This window comes from Gouania willdenowi, chromosome 15 (genome assembly GCF_900634775.1).
Source record: "Gouania willdenowi chromosome 15, fGouWil2.1, whole genome shotgun sequence".
NCBI classification, from domain to species: Eukaryota; Metazoa; Chordata; class Actinopteri; order Blenniiformes; family Gobiesocidae; genus Gouania; species Gouania willdenowi.
This window is the reverse complement of record NC_041058.1, coordinates 24,427,311-24,446,893: the sequence shown is the minus strand read 5'-3', so window position 1 is coordinate 24,446,893 and position 19,583 is coordinate 24,427,311. Positions and strand designations below refer to the sequence as shown.

Sequence of the window (19,583 nt, the reverse complement as noted above, 5' to 3'; positions counted from 1 at the left end):
AGTTGGTGAAGAGTTATTATGACCACTAACATCTGAAATGGTGCAGATGCTCAAAAATGTGCTTTAACAGTGCAAATAAAAAGGCTTTAAGACAATCATATATCAGGTGGAGTGACGTAAGGAAAAGGTTCCAATATAAGGGAGTGATAACAAAAGCACTTGGTGTGAAAAGCAAACAGAAACAATAACACCATTTAAATAACTTAAAGAATTGCCAACTTTTGTGTATAAAAAGCAGATCCAACGCTTTTGCATCGTGCACCATCAGGAATGTTAAGTATTAGTTTATTTTTAGCCCATTACAACCCAAAGTTTCCCTTAAATGTGATATATTAAAACTCCCTACTTTCTAGATGTTACCTTAAAGCTTCATCAATAGCCAAAAAAAAAAGTCCTATTTAACATCTCAGATCGTTGCTTTTCTGCTGGTGAACACGCTGAATCAAGTATGACAAAATGTAAAAACCTGACCTTTGATCTTGGGATATTTTAACTCAAAGCAAACTATAGTTTTAGAATATCAGGCACCAACTGACCACACAATAAACAACTTTTAAGTTTAAGAGACAAGTGAGGGAAAAACATTAACCCTAAAGTTGTAAAGTTAACACACACAAAATAATAAATCAGCTTCATGGAATATAAATATAACTTGGATCTCAAAGCCAAACACACCTAAATTCCAGCAGCAGCAGCAGGGATGCTCCAACAGGCAACACTGTACACACACACACAATATACATCTGTGTAAAGCCTCTAATCCCCCAACATGCACACGTTTTAGAGGAAATATCCCAAGACAAAGCTCGATGAAAAGCAATAAACCCGACAATGATCTTTCAATACAGTACACCAAATGTAACATGAGAAGAGTTAAAAAGGTAGATTTTGTCATAAGTTCCTGATAAACAGAATCCCACAGCTGTTCCCTGTTAAGGCAAATATATATTACAGTTTAGGGGAGGGCATAAAGCATCAGTGTCAAATATGTGGGTGGGCATGATTGTATTTATAGCTACTATATGCTACTCTGTCTTTGTCACTGCAAGGGTTCAGCTCAATACGACACACTGAAATCATCCATCCATCCATTTTCACACCCACTTATTATTCCTGTTTGTCAGGATCGCGGGGGTCTGCCGGTGCCAATCTCCGGCTCTCATTGGGTGCTGGGCGGGGGTACACCCTGGACAGGGCACCAGTCCATCGCAGGGCAACACAGACAGACAACCATTCACTCCTATGGGCAATTTAGAGACTCCAATCAACCTTACAGTCATGTTTTTGGATTGTGGGAGGAAGCCGGAGGAAACCCAGAACCTTCTTGCTGTGAGGCCAACATGCTAACCACTAAGCCACCGTGCGCCCCACACTGAAATGATCTTCAGCAGAAAAGTTACTTTATAACAATTAGCTATAATAATAAAAAAAAAACTTAAACCAGCCGTTTACTGGTTATTTGTCGTCAGCTTTATAAATTAACCTCGAGTTTCAAAATCTCCAACGTACACGTGACAGTCAATACAAAAATCTGGAGGTAAGGCTTCACTCGGGGAGATGATCAAAGACTCACTGTACATATCAACAGCTATGATACCATCACTAATATTAGTAAGTCTAGATTACATCTGCTGAGCTACACTTGACAACATTGACTTCATAGCTTTTCTATGTACACGTTGTCTGGATAGTTTCTGATTGACAGTTATACTTAAGTAAAAAAAAAAAGGTTCTACTCAACAGAAGTGTACTTTGGTGTGGATAAAGGGTATTTGGTCAAAAGTTTTTGTCTACAACTGTCACAAATTGAAAGTTTTACATTACAAACGCCATTAGGTAACCTTATGCACACAGGGCAACAGTACACGGGAAAGTTCAGTGTTTTCCGACATACAGCAAACACCAACAGCATAAATCTGTCAATGGGATGAACCGCATATTAACAGGGACAGGTTTACTTAAAAAAAAAAGATTAGTCTGCAAAAGATTAAATGTAAACTATCTGGTCTATAGGTGAGTTTCTCACAGAACTGTTTTGGAGTGACTTGCATGACCTACCACTGACTTTTGGGATTCTCTTAAATTTACCAAATGCTCACTAACTAAAAAACATTTATTTTTAACTTGATAACAAATATTCAAAGTAGTGTACCACTAATATCTGTTTTTGTCATTGAATTTGAGGTAATTAAAATGACATTTCTATACAAGACTTGTTTTAATAGACTAATAATCTAAGAGCACACCTGTTGGCCCAGTAGTGTTGCTGTTTCTACGGCTATCGTATAGACATTTCCTACACGTCGTGCAAGGACAAAACCCCGTTCCAATGAAAGCACTAGATCTGAATGATCCTGGTCTGGCACTGTGTAAACATTGCCTTCAGCTCACTCTCCTGGGCCTCGTTGACCGTATCTGGCTCTGGGCTTTTCTGCACCTTTGCGACTGCAAAGTTAATGCTCTGCGTGAGGCCCGCCTGCGTCATGCTGGCCACCTGCACCATGGAACTCTTGATCTTGGCAAAAGGAGAGACCACTCGACTGCCGTTGCTGTCGGCCGGCGAGAGGCCGAGGCTGCCCTCCATCAGTGAACTCAGGCTCCTCTGTGAGCCTCCTGAGACCGTGGAGCTGGGCTTCTGGATGGAGAGAAGGTTGGAGCTGGAGGTAGAAGTTTGGACGTTTAGCTGTGACGGTCGAGAGAGCTGGGACTCCTGCTGCTCGCACTCTGCTGGCGTCTTATTCTGCGCAGGCACTGAGGGGTCGAGCAATGGAGCAGCAGGTTGTGGCAGCTCTCCGAACACCTCCACTGGTTTGGTCTGTGCATCGTGGACAAACTGGTGACAGTAAGCATCAATGGGAGTATCAAAGTCAATGAGGATGGCCTCTTCAGCCTCTGAGGCTGCATCAGGAGACGCATCATCCCCGACAGGAGAGCTGCTGCTTTGCTTTCCATCACAGCCAGTGATTTTAATAACTGAGGGGATGTTTAGCTCCACGCTGCCGATGGACTGGGAGCGACTGCCCAGTCGAGGGTTTGACGCTACAATGCCACAGCTAGGCAACACATAGTCCACGTTTTCTATGGAGCCTGCACATGGGTGCTCCGAATCTGAATTATAGGAGTCTGAATCAGAGGAAATATCACTGTCCTTTAGGCCTCCAGCGCCTGCTGCGTTATCAGATGTCGCTAAGCTGCTATCTGACTTCCACAAATTAACATGCATAGTTGGTTTCAGGAAATCAACCTTGACATCAGGTCTGGAGAAGTTGCCCAGTTTACCTAGAGGCTTGAAGTGGCCCATGTTTACATTAGTCTTGGTCTGTTTCACTTTCTGGTTGAGCGAGGAGAATTTGTTCAGGATGAAACTTTTTCCCTGAGCCAGACCAGAGCTGCCCTGGACCTGGTCAGCAGGTTTGTTCTGGATCCCCATAATGTCATCATGAGGTTTACTCTGCCGCCTGGAACATAGATGCACACAATGGCATTTTGATTCTTAAATTAATTCAATATTAGGCTAAATAGTTAAGAGAAAATACAATTGTATGCAGATGATACAGTTCTGTATGCTCATGCAAAGACTATAGAGGAAGCTGCTGCAGTCCTTTCTGGAGCTGTGGTGCCAGTATCTCACTGGTTTCAAATGTCTTGCCTACATCTTAATCCTAAACAGTTTGTTTTTTTTTACACCAGCCAGCAAGAGGTGAACAGCTATCTGTCTTAATCAATGGGAAGTGATTAGATGTGGTTCAACAATTTAAGTATCTAGGAGTAATCTTTGATTTAAATTTAGCTTTCAAAAACCATGTAAAGAAAATGTCAAATATTATCAAGTTTCAAACATATAAGACCTTATGTACTCAATGATATTTAGTCATATAGCCCATTGTCACATAACATGGCCCCAGAAAAACTGAGAGCACTTTGAAGCCTCTTAAGTCTCTGTTTAAGAAAACTTTGAAAACTCTAGACAAGAAGCCTCTACAGTACAATTATTGTAATATTCTAAGTAACTAGAGAGCTTGTGTACTAGTACAAAGGCACCAAACTAAAGGTAGCCAAATGGTAGTATCTATGAGAGGCACTGACAAAATTCTGGAATACACTTCCAGAAAACATCAGAAATTGTGGCAATTACCCAACCTTCAAAGCAGTTCTCAAAAATTGGTTGAAAACAAACCAAGTCACTCACTAATAGATAATACTGTAATTTTTTTCTTGTGCTCTTTTAACTCATAAATAGTATATGTGGTATAAGTCCTATTTCTCTCATTGTGCCATGCTGCTTAACTGTATATGTTAAATGTTATTGTTCAACTGAATTATATGTTATATATCACGTTTACCTGCCTTAGCACAACGGATGAAATTTATAAAATGAAAACAAAAAAAGGCTTACTCTGCATTTACTGTTTACAACAAGCTTGCTCTCACCTCTCCAGTTTCTTTTCCACCACGAGCAGGTCCAGTCCCGTGGCCTGTTTGGTTATCCGAAGCATCTCAGCTATGCACTGAAGAGTATCTGAAAGGTGTTACATTGTTCAGTCAGACTAGGGAGTGCACAATTATCAGTGTTTCAGTGCTCACAAAAACATGGATTTAAAAGGAAAAAAATTGATATGTGCTTCTTTTCTTGATCTTATCAAGATTATATAGTTTTGGTTCCTTGACAAAAGGATGGTACAAATACAATACATTAAGCTCTGTTGACCAAATTTAAAATCACTCCACCAGTTTCTTGTGACATCAATGTGTTGGTGTAACAAACAAATGCTTAGAAAATGTGTTGCGGTCATCCTATTTAAAGGCCGGACAGGAATTAATCATCAGTTTGTCCTTTTCTTTTCAGCTGCTACCTTTCCCATCATCCTCTGGGTTTCGCGTCACCGCTCTCAGCGTATGAAAGTATCCACTCGTCTCTACGTTTCTGTAGTGCAATCGCATGCAGCAGAATTTCGGCTTCCCAAACAAGGTTGGCTCTGGACCTGCAAAGGACAAAGCTCACACTTACACATTCATACCATTTCTTTTCTTTCTGCATGATTCATAACCACAGTCGACATTTCTGAAAAGTTACTGCTTTCAGGAAACGTTTGGGTGACTCAGCATGTACACGAAGCATCACTTCTCCTTAAAGTGTCACTTCTTACCGATCTCAATCTTTTCTAAACCCTGCAAGTTTAGCCGTTGGTATTGGTTGACTTTATCTGCCTCGTCATCATAGCTACAGCAGAGCAAAAGTCAAATGTTAGTCATACAATTTCAACAGTGTCTAAAACAACATGATTACCAAGTCTAACTTACTATGCAATGTAATAGGCTTTGTCAGACAAGAGCAGCAGCACGTCCACGTCCTTATTGTTTGCATCTATAAGGCTGTGTGAGATTCAGGAACACTCTTAAATAACAGCATTGTTCTTTCACTTGGTCTGGGAATATGTAAACATGAAGTGAATGTTGAAACTGACCTGAGATCACAACTGATGAGGGCCCAGCCTCCATGAAACTTCTCATCATCAGGCAGTAAAAGCTGCATGTAGGTCTGCAGCAGGAGGCTGACCTGCTCCTGGACTCCTCTTTGGCTTTCCTTCTCCTTTTCTTCATGTTCCTTCTCCTTACTGAAGATGGAGTAAAGATCCTCCGTCACTGGCAGGCCCATCATTAGATCTAAAAAGGAAAATGGAACATTTGGAAGTGTTCACTAATGAGGTTTTATTTTAAATGAGATGAGTTACGAAATATTGCCCTTACCAATGACTGCTTGTCTGTAGGCGTCCCTGAAACGATTCAGGTAGTAGCGATTAGCAGAGTTCACTCCATCCTTCATAACACCAGCCAGTTTTCTTTCACCCGTCCTGGTAAAATCCCCCTAAAACAGAAGAAAACTCACTATAAACTCTTTAATACGTTAATAGAAAGTGGCTTATACAAAGTCTTAAAGAGATTCAAAAGCACATGTGTCAACCTCAAGGCCAGGGGCCCAAATCTGGCCCTTTAGAGCATCCAATTAGGCCCGCATGAGACAGTAAAAATGATAGAAAACATGAATTATTGTATAAATTACCAAATAATCCAGTAGTAGATATCTGTAATTCCCCAATTTTAATGAAACAACAAAATTGTTAGTAGCTTGTAGTTTTCCTTTGTTTACTTCACAGTAATGCAGTCATTTTAATTGCACATTTTTCCACAAACAACTCCACATAATTCCTCTAAATTATGCAAAAAATTAGTTAGACAATCAAGAATTTTTGAAGTGAAGATCCGATTCGGACCGATATTAAAAACTAGGACACAATGGTGTTAAAATTTTAAAATCTGCGGCTTAATTGAGATCAAACTGGTCCATATTTGGCCCTTGAACTAAAATGAGTTTGACATGCGTGCTCTAAAGGAACGTCCACCTGACTGATAAAGGCACTTTGTAGCTGTTTGGGAACGAAAATGTCGGTGTCTGATGAAAACAACACCACCATACACAAGAATGATGGCTCCCCTGCTGTTTGTTTCAGCACAATGCTTTAGTTGTGAACCTGTGATCATGTGCTAACCTTTAGCGCTGCCGTGCCTGCGTACTGTCTGCTGATTATGTCGCCATTGTTGGCCCACATGACCTGATAAATCCTGTAGCACTTGAGAGGAAGAGGCTGCTCTGGAGGCATCACACCAAGTTTCTTTAGCTGAGGGGAAAAACACAAAGATGTTAAGACACTTTTGGACAAAATTTGTTATGATTATCATGTATTAGGAGGATACATTTTGACTTTTTATGACATAATTCTGTGGTAAAGATTTGTGCATCACGTTCCATGGCATTTCCTGTATTTACCTGCTGTTCCATCACTGCCCTGGCAATAGCAGCTTGAACCACGTTAGTTCTGTCCAGACAGTCCATGCAGTTTATTCTGAAGATTCCCTCCTGCTTACAGATGACTCCTGCTTGGTCAACCCTGTCAGAAGTACACATCATTGTACGGAGAGTAATTATGTCATGTTTCTGACCAATCATATCTCAAGAGCTCATCATCTCTTCCACAGTTCCGTTGCGATGCTTACCAGGCCCACTTCATATCAGTGATGATGTCAGAAATGGCATCTGTCAGTATTTGCACATTTTCAAACTTCATACCTCGACTACAGAAACACGCACACGCACACACACACAGGAAGAAGAAATAAATGCATGTGGGTGCAAGTTTTCAGACATGTTTTAAGCCAGTGAGTGAAATGTGATCCCTACCAGTGCTCGTGGAAGTCGAATGAAACGTATGTGAGGTTTGGGTTGTTATACAGCAAGACTTGCTTTAGATACGCGTCACCTATTAGCTTCTCTCGTCCTCCTTGATCTATTAAGTTAATAATGACCTAAAAAAAGATTAAGACTAAAGTCATTTCTGCTTCCAAGTCAAATACAGTCAAATAATGCAAGTTATTATAACATCAAAAGGCTGGCTATTAAAAAGCTGAGTTTGCAAAAGCCTAAATACACACACATCACTTTCACCTCATCTACAAGCAGCAACAATACTGTCTACAGTGGTTCTGAAAGTACATCCCAAAACAATCCAAACTTTGTCTTGGTTCTTTAGTGAAACCTTATTTTACTCTTTGAAACGTCTCATGCTCAACACTCAAAACACACACAGCTATAACCACAATGACAACACACTTAAAATAGCAATCCAAAAACAACACAGACACTCCTACTGAATAAATCAAAGATAACGATAAGTTGGCATCGGACAAAACAAACGCACCTGCTTTTTGTAGAGCTGTAGCTGCTGTTCAAAGTGAGCACTGAAGTAAGCCATGGTCTCGTTCTCTCCTGGAAGGACAGAAACACATTCAGACATAATATCCGATAGAATCAAAGATGCTTTTATATCATTGCAACATTAAAAATGTAGCAATACAAAGCAAAGTCATAAATGATTCACAACTGTGGATTAAAAAGGTTCAAAATATCATCAGAATACAAAAACACAATGACACAGCAGGTGAAAGACGGTAGAGCAAGTTGTCAAACTAATCTATATCAGCAGCAGCTAATTCATTTGGAAATGTTTGTGTGAGCATGTGCTGGAGTGCATGAGTAAGTGTAACCAGGCCTGGGTGCCTCTAGTTTAAAATGGTAAAGCAGTAAAGATGACTTAATTTCAAAGTTGATCTTTGTATGAAACACCACTTTCTCACTCACATTCAGAGCATACTAGAGGACGTTGATATTTAAAAGGTTACAAACTAAAATGCTATCAGCATGGCCTGTTCCAGCTAAACTATCAATCTGTGAGACACTCATGTGATGATGTTATTCTACTGACCTTTCTCTAAGCGGGGTCGGGGATTGTAGCGGTACCCCGCCTGGCTCCAGAATACTGGCACAGAGCCACGAGTCTGCACGAAGGAAAGCGTGTGGCTGTGCACGTGGATCAGCTGCTCTGTCTCAACATAGTTAGCGACGTGGCCGTCCGTATCCACTCCTCTTCGTTTGTACCGCATCCCTTTGTGGAAAAAAGCCTTAATCATTAACAGTGACTCTTTGGACTGTTTTGTGCCATGTGTCAGCTAAAGCTCAACAACATGTTTGAACTATTTCATCTAATGTAGCAGTGAGAAACTGTGTTCCTACCTGCGCGGTGGCGGCTACGTCTGGAGATCAGCACTACAGTGAAGCGAGGCTGGATATCATCGACACAGGTGACCTCCTTTGGAGGAGTCTCTGGGCTGCTCCGCTCCTCATCAGATGTTTCGTTGTAGTTCACCACCAGCTCTTCCACTTGTACAAAGCCTTGGATGATTGGCATCACCCATAGGTCAACCTCTGGTACCTGAAGCATTTAGAAGGTACCAATATATCAGATCAATGAGGAAAAAAATGCCTTTTTTGCTTAAATACTAAGTATATGGATTCATCAGTATTGAAGAAAAAAAACACATTCTGATAAAGTCCCAATATTTAAACTACAGTACAAAAAACATCGTCACCAATGATTAACTGTGATAATGATTTGTCACATTTGTGATTCGTGAAATAAAATCCAGAGGTGAAAGTAATAGATTACAAGTACTCATGTTACTGTAATTGAGTTGCTTTTTAGGGTACTTGTAATTTTTTTAATGTATTTCTAAATCAATAATTTTACTCTTACTTAAGTATGTTTTAAAATAAGTTAAATGATTTCCTACATTTCTACCCCCAAACGTTACTGAGTAAATTATTATTTTTTGGGTTCAGGTTGGGGTTTCAACACATTATATTGTTACCCACATGGCACATTTGGCATGGCACGGTTTCAGAGTTCATAAATGTAGCTATACTTAAAGCCTATAATTATTTTTTATTTTAAAATGAATTTATTTGTGATGTTTTATTTTTTTTTAAATAACCTTTTATTTTGTACAGATGACTTTGTGGAGAAATAAATGTAATCCCTATTGTGCAAAATGTTGTCTCTTCCTTTTTAAGTTTAAATACGAGATGTTTACTGTAGACCCTGCGACCCTGATAAAAGGAGCAAATGCATCAGAAAATAGATGAATGGAAGTTTACTGTATGCAAGTAAACGCTAGTAAGGTTTATTAAAAAAAATAAATGTGGGGGGTGAGAGTAACTTTTACTTTGAGTACTATTTCATTTAGCTACTTTCTACTTGAGTATTTCATGTATGACTTACTTGTGCAATTTCAAACAAGTAACAGCACTTCTACTTAAGTAGGATATATCAGTTCTCTTTACACAACTGGTAAAACCTATAGAAACTACAGTATGTGTGTTCTACCTGAAGGTCAATAAGATCTTGGATCATGTGCTTGTTCCAGAAGAAGCGGTCGTCCACCTTTCAGGGAAGAATAAATCAGTGAGATCTCAGCAGATTTTACACTGGAAATAGAAAATCAGCTGCAGCTTTATCATGATGGTATTTTCAACAAACCTGTTTCCACAGAGGCAGGTCAGACTTCTCGGACTCTCCCTGACGCTGCACAGTGTTTGTCAGGTCATACGTCATGCTGTAGTAGAAGGAGTCCGAGTCCATGAATATCTTGTAGAGTTCATCCAGCAGCCGCCTCTCCAGACGCTCCTTCTCTTTGTTTTCCTTGACCTGCAAAGCAGGGAAATATTGGATTGGGCAGGTGAATAAGAGACAGCAGTGAGTTAAAAGATCAAAGGAGAACTCCACGCCACCCCAAGACTACTTCAATCTTCAGAAGTGCAAAAAGTGCAGAAAAGAGGTGTAAATAAATTATTGAAAAATAATTTATTGTCGTTTTTGCCGACACCAGAACTCTACCTTTTTCTTGATGGGCACAGCAACATTAGACTTGATGTGACTTAAAGTTTTCATCAAAAACTTGGAGTCATCTGGAGACTGAGTCAGCTTTTCTGCCTTGTCAATTCCAAAGTGATGCTTCTTGCAGAGCTGAAAAACAATATTGAATCGTTTAAATGCACACGTGCATGACATTTTGTGTGCGTGACAGTTTGCGTGTGTGTGTGTGTGTGTGTGTGTGTGTGTGTGTGTGTGTGTGTGTGTGTGTGTGTGTGTGTGTGTGTGTGTGTGTGTGTGTAAAGAATTCAAAGATAAAAAATAAAAACTAGGGGTGGGAATTAACTTGTTATAAGATTCAACTCTGAATTTGTGAAATAAATTGCCAAAGTTAAAAGAAATTTGAAAAACAAATTAAATAAATTAAAACAAAAAGTCATCAGTCATCAACATCCTCCGCCAGATTGTTTTCCTAAATGTCCTAAATCTAAATAAGAAAATATTATCACGTCAGAATATAAAATTACTAACTATCTTAAACGGTTTCTAAGAAAAGCTGTCCCCTTTGAAGATACCTCGAACAGTAAAGAAAAACAAAACAAGGACAATAACTCCAAAAAAATAATAATTGCGCACTTCTCATTTTCAAACTCCATCATGGTATTGATACCCTGAAACCACACACCAAATTTGGTTATCCTATCTTAAACAGTTTCTGAGAAAAGCTGTCCCCTTTTACTCGGACAGACGGTCGCACGGAGCTCAAACCTATATCTATAATGAAGCCGTTTGGCTAAAATAAGGGATGTCTAAAATATGGGATAAGAATTAGATTTTGTTGAAGGTTAATGTTTTCTTATGATCTAAAAAAAGAAATAAATACTGGCAGAAAAATCACAAGTACAACAAAAACAACACAATAACATAATAATAAACAATCAAAATAACACGTCAGATAACTAAATGGATCATTATTTTCTAAACAATGCAAACAATTACATTTTCATTATGGGATTTCAGGAGGCTATAGAGGAACAGTTATTCTGCAGTAGAGGAAGAATGTAGACAGGGTTTGGGATCTAAAGGCCTACCTACTAAAGATCAATCACTATATCTACCTCTTGTTTTACTCACGTGATAATATGCTGTGTCATCATCCATAAAGCTTCCCTGAAAGACTCAAATCTTAATGATATTCAGCTGTCTTTGTCATACGCTAAAGTCATCTCACATCAACACGTCTAAGCTAATCTTTTTAACAAACTCTTTCCACCACTGTCTATTAATTAATAATAAAAGTTATCACAAACTGAATTCGACAGGCCATTCTCATGCACATGGAAAATTATTGCGGACACACCTCCAATTCGAACTCTTGGGGGTCTTCATCAGAGAGGGGAATGACAGCTATCTTGGTGATCTTGTACACGTTGTGGTTTCCAGGTAAAGTACCCACCAGTGCTTTTTGACGGATTAATACGAGGCCGAGTGGAAGATCTGCAGTGAGAAAAAAAGGTCTGCATCAGGTCTACTACATTCCTCGCATTCTCAGAGCAGCTGTGGATTCACTATCTGTGAAACTCTTAAACCCACACATAGCAACTGGTCAATTTGAATAATCCAGTAGTACACTTGAATACAATTTGGTGAATAGCCAATATAAGATCCTTTCCTGAGGCCCTGACAGCAACACCAGCTGAGTCACATCTATCATAGATTGACTCATCGACAGTCTGATCATTTCAAAGTACATTTACACCTTTGTTTTTTCACACGTTTTCTTGTGCACAAGAATGCTGGATGATGTGAGATGTGTGTAATACTGTCAAAATTGTGCAGTGTGTGCGTTTAGTGTTTAACAACACTGAGACCTGCAGATGAAGAAGTGATAAAACACAGTCTTGACACTCCACTCACCTGTGTGGAGCTGGATTTTTCCAATGACACCTTCCACCAAGCCCAGACACACCGGGTTCCAAGCAAACAACAGGTCTGTGGCTGAAATGAAAACATGAAGAATGAGTCGTGACAGCAGAGCAGTTAGTGAAGGTTTGCTCTCAGCCAAACAAACAGCCAACAGCAAAACATAATTGCACAAAATGACAATATTTACTAAGCTGTGGGTGAAATTGAACCTGTTCTGTCAGGAAGAGCAAAAAAGTCACGCTACGAGTTTCCAAAAACAGGCAAGTTGACATTTTGCTTGAAAGTCTCCCATTTTCAGAAAACTCTTCAAACTAAAAAGCTTTATAGAAAACTGTCTTCCACAATAATGTCTGTAAAGGTTGCTATGCAACACCCAGGTCACAGTGTTCAAAATTAGTACAGACATCGAGAGTTGCTTAATCTTCATCCATTATCCACGTCATTCCTAGAGGTGCTGCTACTGATATATGATAAACATAGAAGGAGAAAAACCTTTATTTTGATAACAGACGGTATAAATTAGGGGTGTCCAGATGCAACTTTTGATATCCATAATTCGGCAGATTCCGATATAGTATCAGCACAAATTATTCATACTTTTGTTACTTATTTGTTGTGTGAAATGTTAGAAAAGGCTTGATCGAGTAATATTACTCAAACAGAGAACAATAGTCTGCAATAGTAGGTATGAGTAAAAAGTGACCCATTTATTATTAATCAATGGTTTATAGATATTTTAGCTTTAAACATTTAACAATTGAATAGAATAAACAACCTCAATAAATCCAATAATAACAAAATATATAATCCAATGCTCGTGTTTTTTTTGTTTGTTTTTTGCTAATATCAAACTGATATCACTATTGGATAGAGTCGGATACCCTTACTATAAATATCTACCAATAACTATTAATAAACTACTGCATTTCTTTCTGAAATAATTTAGCCAGTTATGGTGTTCGGTAATGATCTAACAGTAAACTGAGGCTGAAGTGATCTGTTGAAGTATTTCTCTATTAATATATTATTATTATTTATTACTATATGTTTCATCCATGACAGGTAGTAGCATCCCAGCCAAACAATGGCTGTGTCAAGAGGCTAAACATTGTCAAAAAACTCCACGCATGTCCAGATTTTTTTATTTACGGTCCCCAAATTTCAACGAAGGTTTCTATAGCCACAATTCTTCATATACAGTATATGTTAAGCATTTCAAAAGCACAATATTGCATTTTGTGAAGTACCCAAATTATTTTTTCTATGATATCATGTGGTTTACTGGTTTTGTGTGTAGATATGTCTAAATAAAAAATATGCTTTTTTCCCTTGGCCACAAATTGAGATACAGTGCTCAGACTGGTACCATTGAACAACATTTCCTTTCAATATGTTACTGTGACCTTCGCTCAAGGTCATATTTAAGGTCACAGTAAGTCTTCTGTTTTTCGTGCATTATTTGATTACATTTATGAAAAGCTCATCTCAAGTGAAGTATCTTATTTAATTAGACCGAAGCAGTACAACCTACCAGTAAAAACATTGGTAGGGGTCAAAGTTCATGACGTCCCAAAAAACAAAAATAATACTTGTTTTCCCTATAACGTGGCAACAAATTGAGATACAGTGCTCAGACTGGTACGATTGAACAACATTTCCTTCCACTTTGTGACCTTGACCTTCACTAAAGGTCATATTTAAAGTCAATGACAGTCTTCTGTTTTTTATGCATTATTACTTTCAATTTAATTTGTAAAAAAAAAAAGCAACAACAATAAGATGTCTTTCACATAAACAATTCTATTTGCCAATGTTCCATTGCCAAATACGTATTTGCCTTCCGAATACAGGTCTTGCCTAGTTTACATTTATTATTGTCGCTAAAAAAAAAACTGGAAAAAATGTAAAAACCTTATAACATGGTGGCATAAATAGAGATCTGTAGAACAAAGAATAATCAACTTGAATAAAAATGAAAACTGAGCTAACCAAACAGGTCATGGTTATGCACACAGTCAGACCTTTGGAATGTCTGGCATTGGTGACGGATTGTGAATTATGCTGGAGAAAAATGAAAAAAAAAAAATAATGTTAAGGGAGAGGCTGAGGGTGGGGACCAACAAGTGTAAGCAGCCTCACACAATGACTCTTCCTGTTCTATGGGTAGAAAAAGTGTGCACGAGGAACCGAATGCGAGGGCCCAATGGGGAAGCTCTCAAAGTGGGGATAACTTCACTCAGAATGTGCAACACTCGACATATACACACTAGAGAGTGGAGTGGAAACACTGGGAGAAGTGGAAACCTTTTTTCCAATTAAATAATGAAACAGCAGTGCAACTAAAAACCTGTTCAGGACTGCTGCACACAGTGCACAGATACGCGAGCACAACTCACACTAACAACTACAGACACAGCCTGGTGGGTGATCTTCATTTCAGTCTATAATAAATGACTGAAATCCTGAGTGTTTCAACATAATTAACCAAATGTTGGTCAGAGCTGTGAGAAGCAGCAGTCCTCTTGGAGCTGCAGGCTGACACGTTAACACACTACAAACAAACTTGGAATACCATTACATTTGGCCGACACATGGTGGAGTGCGGATGTGTAGTTTTGGTCAGATTATCCAAAAGATAACTGTCAAAAAGCTTCACTGTCACCTCCAGTGCAAATCCTGTAAGAATTTTAGAATCTGCTGGTGAGTGTGTTTAGATCAGTGGTTCCCAACCAGGGGTGCGAGTACAATGGCGGGACATTGCAGCGGGTACTCGGAAACATTTATCAATCAACTTTTTCTGTTATTTTTTTTTTTTTAAAACTAATTTACCACAAACTAACAATGATATTGATCAATAAAATACTGTCCGTTCTTGTAATTTATTCAGACAGGAGTAATTTAAGATGTAGAGGGAATTTAATCATACTTCTTACATTAGGATACATTTTTTAAGCTATATTTTACAAAGAAAAAGTATTTAATTACATGAAAATTGCATTGGTGTTTGTTTTTTAAATGCCCTGAGAGTCTCAGTTTGTGGATTAAACCTTAGGAAACTGATGTTCTTCTAGACACAGGAAGCGGTTGAGGAGAGCTGATACACAAATGAAACAACATGTACTTTATTGCTTCACCTGATTTGAAAAGACTGCAAAGAAGATACAGGAGATAGAAAGGTAGTGAACCACTGTGTTAGATTCTAGTGAGTTCAGTAAGTGATCTTATAATGAATGAGAAGTGTTTCTTTAAGGAGATGAACCAGTGATAGCTACACAAACAAGTGCTTCCGAAAACCTAATAGTACACAACCAGGTTTAGTTCTACAGAAAGATGTCACACTGGTGCTGGTTGAGATGAGGCTGTCATCCAGGACCAGGTCCTACCCGGTCTGACTTTAATCGTCCCGTCCCTCCGGCTGCACCACAGCGCTTGGTCTCCGTTCTGGAGAATGTAGTCGTCTTTGGCCTGAAACAGCTCCATTATGTCCCTTTAGGTCTCGGTGAAACTGGGTCACAGGTATCCGAGCAGCTGGTTGCAGGTTTTCCAGGACTCGTAGAACACCAGCAGCTAGCCAGTCCTGAGGTTAGCCCGCCCGGCTCCCTCCGAGTTGACGGTTAGCTAGCTACCTACCTAGCGTGCTATCAGAGGCAGCAGCTGGATGTGTGTCCTTCATTACACTTCTGACCATTATTCAAGCTTCGACTCTCTCTCTACAGAACAAGCTTGCATTTCCACGGTCCCAGTGTACACAGATACACCAGAGGGTGAGCCTGGAGCAGCTCAGGGCTCTGACGTCACCACAGCTTCCTGTTCCAAACAACAACACGTGACCTGCCGTCACCACCGGGGCAGGTACGAGCCAGACTCCCCCGCCACTGGCCACCCACGGGCGGACGGGCCCTGAGCGGAAAGCCCGCTGGTTACTGGGACCAACACCATCCACCATCATAAGGTCTGCTGTTTGGAGGGTCGATTTTGATTATAGTTTATTATATCAAACATGGATGATATGGATCCCTATATTAAATAAATAAATAGAACTAGAAATGCACTTGGAGAGTGCAGACCTCCGGCAAGCAGCTCAAGCTCAGCTAATAAGCTCCGGACAAGGTAATGGTAAACTCAGGATTACCATGATGACTACCTGTCAACATTGAGCTGTGTTACCATGACTATCTGTCAACTCTGAGATTTTAAGGCGCACTGTCGATTTTTGAGAAAATTAAAGGATTTTAAGTGCGTCTTATAGTCCGTAAGTCTCTGGATGTTGTGGGACTGTCTTGGTTGACACATCTCTGCAACATCATGTGGCAGTCGGGGACAGTGCCTCCGGATTGGCAGACCGGGGTGGTGGTCCCTCTCTTTAAGAAGGGGGATTAAAGGGTGTGCTCCAACTACAGAGGGATCACACTCCTCAGCCTCCCTGGTAAGGTGTACTCCAGGGTGCTGGAGAGGAGGATCCGGCCGATAGTCGAACCTCGGATTCAGGAGGAACAATGCGGTTTTCGTCCCGGTCGCGGCACACTGGACCAGCTCTATACCCTTCATCGGGTGCTCGAGGGTTCATGGGAGTTCGCCCAACCAGTCCACATGTGCTTTGTGGATCTGGAGAAGGCGTTAGACCTCGTAGTACCCTGTGGAGGGTGCTCCGGGAGTATGGGGTCCGGGGGCCTCTGCTAAAGTTTGTCCGTTCCCTGTATGACCGCAGCAGGAGCCTGGTTCGCATTGCCGGCAGTAAGTCAGACCTGTTTCCAGGGCATGTTGGTTTCCGCCAGGGCTGCCCTTTGTCACTGGTTCTGTTCATTACTTTTATGGACAGAATTTCTATGATCAGCCAGGGACAGGAGGTAGTCCAATTTGGGAACCTCAGGATCTCATCTCTGCTGTTTGCAGATGATGTTGTTCTGTTGGCTTCATCAAATCAGGGCCTTCAGCGTGCACTGGGGGGTTTGCAGCCGAGTGTGAAGCGGGCGGGATGAGGATCAGCACCTCCAAATCTGAGGCCATGGTTTTTTTGTTAAGAAACATGATAAAAAGAAATTGATTTTGACATTTTTGGATCGATGAAATAATCGCGTGATGAAATATTGCAATATATCGCTGAATTGTTTTTTTAACACCGTTACTATAGATACAAAAAAAGTGTTGTCCTTCACTATGGTAATTAAAACAAAAGGACTCAACGTAATAATTCCAGCATGTTCATTTTGTCTTCTATTCTGAAATAATATGTTAAGGTTTAATTTATTCAGGCAACCTTTTTCAGGAAATTTGATCTCCTGACGTATTTCCAAGAACTCATAAGGACATGTGAAAGCGACCAGTAGATGCCTAGATAATTTCCTTATGAAAGAACAGTTGGCGTTCCAAACATGTTAGGGGAAACAACTTGTCTGAATAAATGAAAACTTAACAGGAACCTTAATTATTTCAAAAGGACTGAATATAGCTTTAATAAATGCATACAGCAACTGTATGGATAGTCGCTGCCTAAAACATAACCGTACAGCTCTGCGCTTCATGCTTGGCGGACGTAAAAAATGAATGAATGAATGAAATGTGATTGTTCAGATAAATAAAAAGTGTTTATTTTTAATTTATTGTAATATCTGGATTCATTATATACATACAAATAAATAACACCATCTAATTATTACTATTAACTTCTTTCATTTACATTACTTTGCTTTAGTTAAATAATACGTTTTATAATTTCAGGTTTTGTTCACCTTTTTTTTTTCCAATTACATGGTATTAATTCACAAAAATAAGGTTATTATCAAATAGTTGGTCAATATTCATATCATATTTTTGAGAACATTTTTGTGAATACTAAAAAGTTATGTTAATTAAATGTTTATTTTTTTCTAAACTGGCTCAACATCAAATTCAGCTGCTTGTGGCCTCTGAAGTAACATGACACCTCATTAGAGCCACGTCCATCAAGGTTCACGGGGGTCTTCCACTGGCACTGAGGCACGGTACACCCTGTTTACTGGCGCAGGTCCACCTCCAACACATATTTGTAAAACAACTCCTCATGAAACCATTCACTTCCTAATTTCAGCAACTCCACTTACAGTAAAATATGTGTTTTTGGATTGTGGGAGAGGAAGATGGGAGTACTTGAAGAGAAATCATGCAAGCATGGGAACACACAGAACACATAATTCCAGCAAGTTCATTTTGTCTTCTTTTTGAAAATAATGTTTCATTTGTTCAGACGTTTTTCAGGAAATTTACATTGATCTCCTGACATGTTTCGACTGCCAACTGTCAGTTTTCTTCAGAGACATCTGAATAAAGGAAAACCTTGACAACATTAACACTGTGCTGTTTTAATACTTAGTAGGATAACTGGACTTGAGCTGAGCTGAAGTCCAGGATTCTTACTGAAGATTCTGCAGGGAGGCTGAATAAAGGAAGTGTCATCATGACTAATTAGTGAAAAGGAAGGTTTAGGGTTTAGATTACTAGTGACAGATTACTACAGAGTCCCCAGCAAGTCTGATACAATAAGGCAGTGGTTCTCAACCTTTTTGGATCATGACCCAATTTTGATGTCACAAATTTCTGGTGACCCCAAAGAAGTTTTTCTTCTTCTAGACTTAGTTTTTGATCACATTTGGACAGGAATAGTGCCAGCTCAGATATGTATATGATGCATTTAATTTGACCTACAGTACATTTATATTTGATTAAGAGGCAATGTATTATTTTGTTATTTTTAGGGACTGAATAAGTGATGCTCTAAGGCCTAGGTTCCCAAAATCAGGTACGGGTACGCAATGTGGCATGGGGGTACGTGAATAGAAATTTAAATAAAAAACATTGATTAATGTAAGGCGCCAACAGCAATAAGTATATTAGTCCCTGCAGGATTTGGTCTTTCAATTTTCATTAATTTTGTGACCAATTTTTATTTAATTTGTGAAAATTGTGTTAAATAATTGCATTTTTAACAATTTTAAATTTAAAATGAATGCAATCATCGGAAAAAGCATGGGAAAATTGCAATTCTCCAAATATTGTGGAATATACATTGAATTTGTGTATTTAGCTATCTGAGATATCCTAGATGATTTATCTACAACTGAATTTTGAATTTGGTAATCTGGACAATGATGTGTTTTTTTTGTCTTTTTAACTTTCTCCTGCAAGCCAAATTTGATGGTCTAAAGGGCCAGATTTGTGCCGTAGGGCTACGTTGTATATGACATTACATTTTGTTTTTAAGTGTGCAGGAGTAGGGGGTACATGGCTTCAGGTTAAATATCTGAAGGGGTACGGGACTGTGAAAAGTTTGGGAACCACTGCTCTAAGGGGAAAGGACGTCTATACAGCTGAGAATCACTGGCTGCTGAAACGTATCCATGTTAAGGAGAGCAAACTTGC

General features: G+C 39.4%; 1 protein-coding gene across 1 annotated transcript; it reads right to left on the bottom strand.

Moving 5' to 3' along the window:
• Positions 1–1,248: 1,248 nt before the first annotated feature.
• Positions 1,249–15,999, bottom strand: inpp5f (inositol polyphosphate-5-phosphatase F). Its single transcript, XM_028469064.1, has 20 exons — positions 15,572–15,999; positions 12,180–12,260; positions 11,623–11,759; positions 10,287–10,415; positions 9,930–10,097; positions 9,777–9,833; positions 8,627–8,825; positions 8,319–8,498; positions 7,755–7,822; positions 7,238–7,362; positions 7,054–7,131; positions 6,827–6,947; positions 6,549–6,677; positions 5,749–5,866; positions 5,466–5,664; positions 5,302–5,373; positions 5,148–5,221; positions 4,854–4,982; positions 4,432–4,519; positions 1,249–3,458 (listed from the first exon to the last, which is right to left on the bottom strand). Exons 1-20 carry the CDS (start codon positions 15,666–15,668, stop codon positions 2,339–2,341), a joined length of 3,369 nt encoding a protein of 1,122 aa, XP_028324865.1. The 5' UTR covers positions 15,669–15,999; the 3' UTR covers positions 1,249–2,338.
• Between the last annotated feature and the right edge of the window lie 3,584 nt (positions 16,000–19,583).

Coding starts and splice junctions, on each gene's coding strand:
- inpp5f (XM_028469064.1), bottom strand. CDS start 15,668: ATGGAGCTGTTTCAGGCCAAAGACGACTACATTCTCCAGAACGGAGAC. Junction 12,261..15,571: donor GACGATTAAAGTCAGACCGG/GTAGGACCTGGT, acceptor TTTTCATTTCAG/CCACAGACCTGTTGTTTGCT. Junction 10,416..11,622: donor CCCAAGAGTTCGAATTGGAG/GTGTGTCCGCAA, acceptor ATTGTTTTTCAG/CTCTGCAAGAAGCATCACTT.